Below are 10,841 nucleotides of genomic sequence, written 5' to 3'. Positions count from 1 at the left end.
TAGTCTTAGCAGCATTGAATGAGACCAACCATTTTTGTCCCCATTCCACTACGGATTGGAGGTCATCCTCTAGTGTTTCTGCCATTTTCTTGGATATGTGTTCATTTGTTTTCCCCTCATATCTGTTATAGAGAGTGGTGTCATCGGCAAATATACCCATCTCCGAAACAATATTATCAGGGAGGTCGTTTATGAATATCAGGAACAATAGAGGTCCAAGGATAGACCCCTGAGGCACTCCCGCATTTATGTCATATTGTTTGGATGTACGTCCGTCGAGGACAACTTTGATTTTTCTATTACTTAAGAAGGATTTAATTACGTTATGAATTCTTCCAGTGATTCCATATGATCTAATTTTCCTTAGAAGACCATCGTGCCATACCCTGTCAAAAGCCTTAGATATATCAAGGGCCACCGCTCTACCCTCCCCTGTTTTATCCAATGAACGGTATATACGTTCAGAAACTACAGTTAAGATATCTGCTGTTGAACGGGCTTGCCTGAATCCATATTGTTTGTCAGTCAAGAGTTTAGCAGCTGTTAGGTGCTGGACTAGGGCTTTATTAACTAAGGACTCAAATATTTTGGCGAAAAGCGGGAGGAGGCTAATGGGGCGATAATTTAGTGGGTCAGTTCTTTCACCAGAATTCTTGAAGACTGGTACCACAGAGGCGGTTTTCCAGCAGTCGGGAAAACAAGATTCGTTAAGGCATTTATTGTAAAGTTTGGACAGAACTGGAGCAACCTCGGCAGAGCATTTTTTTAATAGCACAGCCGGGATGAGATCTGGTCCACATGCTTTAGAGGTGTCTAGGTTTTTTATAATAGCATGTACCTGAGAAGGGGTGATTTTCAAGTCGTCAAGTGTGGCGTCTGTTCGCAGAGGAAAATCAGGGAGTGAGTGGTGTACCGAGTTCAGTGTGGAGTTTGAGGCAAACCGACTGGCAAGCAGATTAGCCTTGTCAGTTGCCGTGCAAGCAACCTCATGATTGTTTGTTAGTGGGGGAATAATTGACTGTCCATTATAAACTACGCTGTTGTAGATTTTCCAAAAATCCCGGGTTCCTAATTTCTGTGCTTCGATGCGCTTTCTGGTGGTTTCAGAGTAATCTGACTTAGCTGTGTCTATCACTCTCTTACAATTATTTCTAGCTTCTATAAACTTCTGTTTATTTGAGCTGGACTTATGTCGGTTGAATCTGCGGAACGCATGCTGCCTTTGACAAATGGCAGCTGCACAAGCAGAAGTAAACCATTGGGGGGAGTGGGGCTTGCTATAGTATTTCCGTGCGGGAACATGTGCTTCAATAGCAGTTTTGAACCATTCAGTTGTCTCATTTGCACACTGTTCCGCTGGAAGAGTAAAGATATTTTGCCATGGGGCATCTCTGATGAGCTCCCTGATGGCTTCCCAATCAGCCTTTTTGTAATACCTCGTTGTTTTGAGTAGTGGGTCTTCAGTTTTAGGGCGAGAATTTAGGCTGATTTCTACCATTATCACAGCGTGATCAGCATTCCCGAGTGGGCTATGGGCATTTGTTGTACAGTCATTGGGAACTGTTGTCAGAAAGAGATCTAGAAGTGAGGCATGTTGATCGTGCTGGTCTGGGAAACGTGTCGGAAATGTAACCATCTGAGATAGGGAATGAGATATAGAGAAGCTATATGTGGCGCTACCAGCTACGTCTGTGTGATTTGAGAATCCTAGCCAGTTACTGTGGTGGACATTGAAGTCACCAAATACATGTATTTGTGCGCTAGTATCGAGGGAGAGTGCTATATCTATGCTGTCTGAGACTTTGTTTATTAGGGTACAGTCTTGGTTTGAGGGAGAGCGGTAGAGAAAATATAAGTAGCTAATATTGTGTTGCATATTTAGTCTGAAGCACATAAAGGCCTGGCCCTCTGATTCTAGTTTTATTTCTCTAGTTAGGGGGAGGGTGTTTCGAATATAGACTCCAAGTCCATGCATATGTCTGTCCGAGTCCTTACGGTAAAGTGGGAGATAACCAGGCATGTTAAAGTGGTTAGAGGGTATGGAGGAGTGAAGGTTAGTTTCACTTAATGCTAAGATATCCGGGGTGTTTACAAGGAGAAATGACTCAACATCATCTAAGTTAGTTCTAAGCCCGCGGATATTAGTAAATGCAAGCCTCAAGGGAGGAGGCAGGTTGGTTTTCTTTGAGTTTGGTCCTGGTTTAAACGTAACTTTTGCTTGAGCTGTCATTTCATTTTATTTTATTTAAAAGTTTCAGTTAGGGTGGATGAGTGAGGGGGTGCTGGACAAGTAGTTGTGCAGAATACCAGACATGCAATACAAGTAGACCATCAGCTGTCCTCACCCACAGGATTGTGGCCTCAGGAAAGCCCACCGGGGATGAGTGCAGGGTCCCTTTCCATACGCGACATGGCACTACAAACATCCCGATATTTTACAACTGTTGATGGAGCAGCCGCTCTAAGCGCTACCAAAGAGTTAGGGCTCCTGTACTATCAGTCGGAAACAGCAGCCAGGAACTGTCAATCCGGTACCCTCAATCCATTAGGCAAAGCCAGCCCAGTCCAACTGCACTGACATATATGGCACTGAAGCACCCCACTGTGTCCAGTTTAGGGGGATGGGATGTGGCAGGAGTGGGGAAAAGCGGCGTTCATTACCCTAGTCAGGAAACAAGGTCAACCACTGGGTGATTCAAGCGAGTCCCTGTGATAGTACCTCTACGCCTGGCCAATAGGCAAAGAAGGAGTATGAAAGCCGAGCGATAGACAGAGTCTATCTCCTCCTTAAGCAGTTTAGGTTTGCCAACCGGTGATTTGTTTGAGTCACCAGCTCTAGGAAGGTTGTCGTCCAGGACTTAAGAGACCTCCCTCCCCTAGGTTTAGTTTCAGAGTTTTCCTTCTCCTAGACGGATGGCCTGGGAAGACCTACGGGTCCATCAGCTCCGAGGGGGTTCGCCCCGCGCCTGGGTCCTAATCCAGGTATTTCTGCGACCCCGCATGGGTAGTTAATATTTATTGGTTATTTAGGTTAATATCTCCTGGAAAAATCGGGCATTTAGGTTAGCTTCTACAGAAGATTTTCACTCCTCAAGTGTGGTTTAAAAAGGGCATTATTATGCTGTCCATTTTCATTTATACTGAGAGAGGGTATACGTAAAAATTCATGCAGTGGAAGCAGTTAAATTTTCTACAGTATTGGATCGAGAGAGTCGAGTTGATGTATGGTTAGATATAGTTTTGTAAGTTTAGCAATGTATGGTTAGATATGGTTTAGTAGGTTTAGGAATGTATGGTTAGATATGGTTTAGTAGGTTTAGGATTAGGATAAAGTGTTAGAGTATGATCTACTTTCTATTAGAAATTCTGATTTGGTGCCCAAACCGGACATTTAGTAAGACTGACATGTTCAAGATATGTTTTTAATTCCTTTAGAGAATGAATGCGTTTACCACATGTTCAAGATATGTTTTTAATTCCTTTAGAGAATGAATGCGTTTACCACATGTTCAAGATATGTTTTTAATTCCTTTAGAGAATGAATGCGTTTACCACATGTTCAAGTTATGTTTTTAATTCCTTTAGAGAATGAATGCGTTTACCACATGTTCAAGATATGTTTTTAATTCCTTTAGAGAATGAATGCGTTTACCACATGTTCAAGATATGTTTTAATTCCTTTAGAGAATGAATGCGTTTACCACATGTTCAAGATATGTTTTTAATTCCTTTAGAGAATGAATGCGTTTACCACATGTTCAAGATATGTTTTTAATTCCTTTAGAGAATGAATGCGTTTACCACATGTTCAAGATATGGTTTTAATTCCTTTAGAGAATGAATGCGTTTACCGCATGTTCAAGATATGGTTTTAATTCCTTTAGAGAATGAATGCGTTTACCGCATGTTCAAGATATGGTTTTAATTCCTTTAGAGAATGAATGCGTTTACCGCATGTTCAAGATATGGTTTTAATTCCTTTAGAGAATGAATGCGTTTACCACATGTTCAAGATATGTTTTTAATTCCTTTAGAGAATGAATGCGTTTACCGCATGTTCAAGATATGTTTTTAATTCCTTTAGAGAATGAATGCGTTTACCGCATGTTCAAGATATGGTTTTAATTCCTTTAGAGAATGAATGCGTTTACCGCATGTTCAAGATATGGTTTTAATTCCTTTAGAGAATGAATGCGTTTACCGCATGTTCAAGATATGGTTTTAATTCCTTTAGAGAATGAATGCGTTTACCACATGTTCAAGATATGTTTTTAATTCCTTTAGAGAATGAATGCGTTTACCACATGTTCAAGATATGTTTTTAATTCCTTTAGAGAATGAATGCGTTTACCACATGTTCAAGATATGTTTTTAATTCCTTTAGAGAATGAATGCGTTTACCACATGTTCAAGATATGGTTTTAATTCCTTTAGAGAATGAATGCGTTTACCACATGTTCAAGATATGTTTTTAATTCCTTTAGAGAATGAATGCGTTTACCACATGTTCAAGATATGTTTTTAATTCCTTTAGAGAATGAATGCGTTTACCACATGTTCAAGATATGTTTTTAATTCCTTTAGAGAATGAATGCGTTTACCACATGTTCAAGATATGTTTTTAATTCCTTTAGAGAATGAATGCGTTTACCACATGTTCAAGATATGTTTTTAATTCCTTTAGAGAATGAATGCGTTTACCACATGTTCAAGATATGTTTTTAATTCCTTTAGAGAATGAATGCGTTTACCACATGTTCAAGATATGTTTTTAATTCCTTTAGAGAATGAATGCGTTTACCACATGTTCAAGATATGTTTTTAATTCCTTTAGAGAATGAATGCGTTTACCACATGTTCAAGATATGTTTTTAATTCCTTTAGAGAATGAATGCGTTTACCACATGTTCAAGATATGTTTTTAATTCCTTTAGAGAATGGATGCGTTTACCACATGTTCAAGATATGGTTTTAATTCCTTTAGAGAATGAATGCGTTTACCGCATGTTCAAGATATGGTTTTAATTCCTTTAGAGAATGAATGCGTTTACCGCATGTTCAAGATATGGTTTTAATTCCTTTAGAGAATGAATGCGTTTACCGCATGTTCAAGATATGGTTTTAATTCCTTTAGAGAATGAATGCGTTTACCACATGTTCAAGATATGGTTTTAATTCCTTTAGAGAATGAATGCGTTTACTACAAGGAATAATTTCTTCAAAACCTTGATTTTTGATTAATGAAGGATTTAAAAACTTATCCTTTAAACAGGCCAAAGCCTTGCCGTAGTTTACATCAGTAAAATCAAACCCAGAAATTAGTTTGAAAGCCTTGTCTAATAATTTGGGCTTTAGGAAAAGTAATTTATCTGCTTTCCCTAAATTTGAGGAACAGAACTCGAACCTTCTTAGATATGTTCAAAATTCGAATTTACCACTGAAGTTCGGACATTCAAGATCCAGTCTAACTGGAAGAGGTGATACGGGTTAGTAAGAGTCAACAAGGTCTCTTGTGCAATTAGAAAATTTTGTCAATTTCTCCCTGATTTCGGAAACAAATTGTGCCGAGTCCTGGCACAATCCTAACCTTTCTTTCACTGGGGATTTTAAAATCAGTTGATCGAATAAATCGGTTAGCTCATCCAACCATTTATTAAAATCAGTCATACACAAGTTGAAGATGAATTCTCCAACCACTCCAAAGTGCCAGAAATCCGAACCTTTTCGCTTCTATTTTGTTGAGTAATTCCTTAGAAGCCACGTTGAACTATAACCGACACAGAAAGGCTACTTGAAATGGCAGGATTGACTTGTCGCATCAAACTTGATAACAGGTAATTTAAAGGAATTCGAGAGAAAATTGACTAATAGAAAATTAATACAAACCTCAAAGGAAACGTGAACGATTTCACATTTAAAATGAATATAACTATTTCACAAAATAAATAAATTAAAGCAAACATATATGAACAGGCGATCTTTAGAATGATAGCAAAAAAATAGAATAGCAGACAGACAAGTACATAAAGAAATTATTATTATTATTAATAGTATGACGTGAAGAAATAATTTTATATCATTTAATAAAAAAAAATATTCAAACTCATGCGAAAATTCACTTAAGTAAAACAATGAATTAATTTTAATATTCATTAAAACATTCATGTATTAACAGTGAAGTAATTAAATTTACTAGTGGTCACCACATGCTTAAAAAACTTTTTCTCGATCAATCAGAGCATACATTTAAATCCAACAGTTACCATGGGTGAATTTTGCAAATTAAATAAATGACAGTATTTTTTTTTTTAGCAATTCAGACGATTGATATTTTATGATAATGAGACAGAATGAATTACAATGTAAATCTTCAGAATACGAATGGAATTCTAAAGCCTTTAAACTGACTTTAAAACTTCTCAAATCTGCGTGAGCCTTTTCTAGTCTCACACAAAAACATGCATTCACATTTCAAGCTATATTACTTGTCATATACATACGTGCACACAAACATACGCGCCCACGTCCACACATGTACATATATTCACGTTCGTGTACATACACTCACATTCACGTGTATATACATATACGCTAACGTACACACATGTACTCACACACGCGCACACATAAACACACACGGACAACGTCACTTCCCCTTTCAAAGGAAATCCACACATGCGCAAAAGACGACAGGAAACAAGTATAAAAGCAAGAGACAAGCTGTTTCCTTTTTCGACTTAGCTCGAGAGCTGAGCGGTCGTTGGACCATTCGCCCTCCTTTCGGGGCGCTTGCACGCATCGCACCCCCTGCGACTATGTATGGGGCACGAGCTAACAAACAGTACGTACACTTTACATGCTTTCTATCTCCATAACCTGGATTGACTTTCTCACTCTATCTCCCCTTCGTTTTAGTCCATCAACACAGACATGTGTGTGACTCTCTACTGAGCTTAATCCTCTCTTTCTACAGGCCGACTTGCCACTTTGCGTTTCTCTATTGCATTCCCCTTTCCTTCCACGCGTGTAGTTGTCAACGGCCAAATGAACACGTGTACACCCAAGACTTTCATTTCTCAACAGAAAATAAACGACATGTTTATTTTATTCCAGCTTTTTAGTCCTTTGTTTCCTTCATTCAATTCGTTTCATTTTTTTCTTGTAGCGAGTTTGGGGTATATATATTCTAGTTTTCTACAAATCTTCATTTATCAAGGGATTGAACATTTTATATGTTTTTTTCTTCAAACAACAACACAAGTAACAAAATCTTTTCACTATGAATTAATTTACAAGTTAAACAAAAAAACAATAATTTCTTCCAACTTAAATACAAGTTAAGAATTTCAAATAGGGAAGAAAAAGATTTTTTATATGTAATCGTTTATTTGTATTATTTAGTAATATTTTCAATATTTTGCATTAATTTGCAATATTTTCAATATTTTGTATTATTTAGCAATATTTTCAATATTTTGTATTATTTAGCAATATTTTCAATATTTTGCATTAATTTGCAATTAGGAATTACGAATAGAGAATATTTTGCAATTATTATTTAGCAACATGTATTATTATTTTGCAATATTTGCAATTGTATCAGAAGTCTTTGTCAAACACAAAGCAACAAAATTTTTTGGCTAAAACGTCAAGCAGAGGTTCGCTAGTCACAAGTTGAGTTGAGTAGAGTTTGTTGTTCACAACACGAGATATACGTCGACGTTCTCTATTCGCATGTCTTAAACGCTTCTTCCACTCCTCTCAGTGACTCGCCTTTTATAATGTTTCAGACACACCCTATTTGCATATATCACATGAGATTGCTAGAGATCTACGGGTGACCGGAGGCTTTAAAAGATAACAGCCGCCATCTTGGACCTCTTTTTTTTTTTTTTCTTTTTCTGTCTTTCAGCCTCCTGCTGAGACAGATTCTCGTTTCTGAGGTAGGTCCTCTCTATGTCTATCACACTCTCTCCTCATTATCACAGAAATGGCAATGGGGTGCTGATCACTGTCACCAGGTGCTTCTCCGAAGGGGAACGATGTATGCCTCTTCTTTGCTTAAGCTCTCATCGACGGACTGGGGGTTGAAGAATACCGCTTCCACTGGGAGACTACTGATATCAGAGTCACCTGAGGGAGCTGCTGTGAACCAAAGCGATGTCTCACTGGTCCCTGACTCAGTGTCAGACTCGCTCCCGTTGTTCACGGGTAGCCGCGATTGTGTTGTCGGCCGTAAATCCTTAATGTGACGGGGCACACCATCGGCATACACTGCTTGCTTGCTGATCACTTCAGTGATGCATTCAAGTCGTACATTTGCCGCACGGGTTCTTGATCCAGACCATATCCCCTTTTTCCAGCCTCCCTCCAGTTACTCTCGTCTCAGGTACTGGGTTCGTTTCTATGCTCTTCACCCTAACGTGATACCTGCACAATGTGTCGGCCGGTGCTGTAGAGGGTGATACAGCATCCTTTGGGGTTACATTGTATAAATAAACTGCTTCAGACACTGCACAGCCCATTCTGGCGGTGATAGTTTCAACAGTCCTGTGGTTTTGCTCAATCATCCCATTCCTGCTTGGTACATAGGCACATTGGAACCGCAGATATACTCCCAGCCATCGGCAAACTTTCTGAATTGTTAACTGGTGAAAGCAGTGCTGTTGTCAGTTAAGGGGGGGGGCATGTTTGAGGAAGATACTGTTTAGCTCATGGATGACTGCTGCCATATCTTGCCGGCAGAGAGGCCGCCATATCGCAAACCTAGATGGGCCGCAGTCAATAAGTGTTAGGTAATCCTCGCCGTTGTGGTGAGTAACATCTATCGCCAGCTCCAGTGGCTCTTTATGTTCAGTTTTCCTTTTTCCCAGCGAATGGATGCCAAGTCGATGGATTGGCAAGCCACGCAACTCTCAACCACTCTTTTAACATCTGCTTTTCATACTTCAGTGCCATCCAACTTAGCAAAATACAAGGTTCGCTTGATCCCTGGATGTCTAGTTTGGTGGTGGACTTTCTTGATTCAATCAAACTGAGCAGAACACGCGGTTGCAGCACAGGCCAGTTGTATGGGTTCGATGGTTCTTCTAGTCGCATCAATCCATCTGTGGGAAACTTTTGTTAAACAATCGGCCTTTTTCAAGCTGGATCTGACCAGGGAGATTTCCATTGAAAGCGCATATTCTTCTTTGATCCTCATGATGGTATTGAGCCGCCGTCGGATGAGCATCTCGCTCGTAGCTTTAGTTTGTACTCTGGCCCTCCCGGTAAGGCTGTCCAAAATCCACTTGTGGACGCAGGCAGAATCTGTAAACAGTCGTAGGGTAGTCGACTTCCAGAGGATCACCAAGTTTATCACCTTGATGATGACATCAAGCTTTGCCAGGTTTATATTCTGGGAGTCCCATTCTGGGCGTAACCAGCAGGCATCTTCCACCACGGCCCCATCATGGACTATTGATACGCCCATGGCAAGAGAGCACGCATCAACCCACACACTCAGTGCCCGGCTGTCGACGCACCATCTGTCCTGTGCAGGGTCCTCCTTGCGCACTCTGGTGAGGACTTCCTCCTGCATTGTGTTGAGAGGAGCATTGTGTATCACATCGTCCCATCCAGTGGTGACGTCAGACGCTCTCCTCTTTATGAACGCCACCGCAACACAAAGCCAATCGCCCACAGGGAGGTGTCCAACCAATTTTCCATACCAAGAAAATACGTTTCTTCGCGTGACATTGCAGGCCATGTCTGAGACTTCATTTCCCCGTTTCCAATGCAGGATGCTGTCTTCTCTCCGGAACTGTAAACCGAGCACCCATGCATCATTCTGTAGTCTCTCCGGCTCCTTACTGAAAAGTCCAAAGTTGCAGAGATGCTCCTCTACACGCATCCCAGATACAACCCCTTCATTCACGTACACGTCATCAATATATGCAGATGTTGCCTGCTTTATGCGCTCATCTTGAGCCAGAATAGTGTCAACAATCGTTTGCATAATTGATGGCGCCACATTGAGTCCGAACCCTATACGGGTTAAGCAGTATCTCTTCCCCTTAACCAGAACTGTCTGATAAGGCCATAGTGACTGGTGTACATGCACTTGAAAGTATGCCTTCCGAAGATCAAGCACGCACACGTTAGACCCTGATTGCCTCCATTCCCGTAATTTATCAGTGCATACACAGGCCGTAAAGGGGTCCACGTGTTTGTTTAACTACCTATAATTAAGCACCGGCCTTACTTTTTGTTTGTTTGGCTGGACGACCGCCATTAGTGGAATTAAACACTTTGGAGACCCCAATGCCTTCTCAGGATAAAGAACCAGCCATCCATTGTCGATCCAGGCCTGTAGTTCCCTATCATACTCTACGCGAGCTCCAGGGGAAATCTTGTACTCTGGCACTCTATTTAATAAATTCTCTGGCGGTTCTTCGTCCAACCACTTCCAAGCCACAGTCCAGGACTTTGTGCACTAATCGAACTCTGTACAAAAATCAGGTGTATCTAGAGTGAGTGCCGCACAAACGCACTCTTCGCGTTGGGAGAATGTCACGTTCCTGGCTCCATCTACTACGACTCCGCCCAGCTGCACAGATGAATTTTAAAATTAATACTTAACGTGTGTTTGGCATAATGGTTTGGCATCCGTTTTTTTTTTTTTTTTTGCCGACTGGCATATTGCCGTGTCTTTCTAGAGCGGAAGAAGATTTCTATTTCCGGATAACTTGTGCACGTGTGCCTACCTATTTATAGAATAAAAGTTGTTACATTCAAATGTGTAAATATGTTAATTTTATTTTAATTTTTTTTTTTTTTTGTAAATAAAGTCCTAACTTCAT

General features: G+C 40.2%; 1 protein-coding gene across 1 annotated transcript; it reads right to left on the bottom strand.

The window, feature by feature from the left end:
• Nucleotides 1-9,025: 9,025 nt before the first annotated feature.
• LOC145261012 (uncharacterized) lies at nt 9,026-9,997 on the bottom strand. Its single transcript, XM_080119138.1, has one exon. The coding sequence runs from the start codon at nt 9,995-9,997 to the stop codon at nt 9,026-9,028; it is 972 nt and encodes a 323-aa protein (XP_079975264.1).
• Between the last annotated feature and the right edge of the window lie 844 nt (nt 9,998-10,841).

Source organism: Euprymna scolopes, chromosome 37, assembly GCF_053919585.1.
Source record: "Euprymna scolopes isolate OS-2025 chromosome 37, ASM5391958v1, whole genome shotgun sequence".
Lineage (NCBI taxonomy): Eukaryota > Metazoa > Mollusca > Cephalopoda > Sepiida > Sepiolidae > Euprymna > Euprymna scolopes.
The sequence above is the reverse complement of the archived record's forward strand: the minus strand, read 5'-3'. Positions and strand labels throughout refer to the sequence as shown.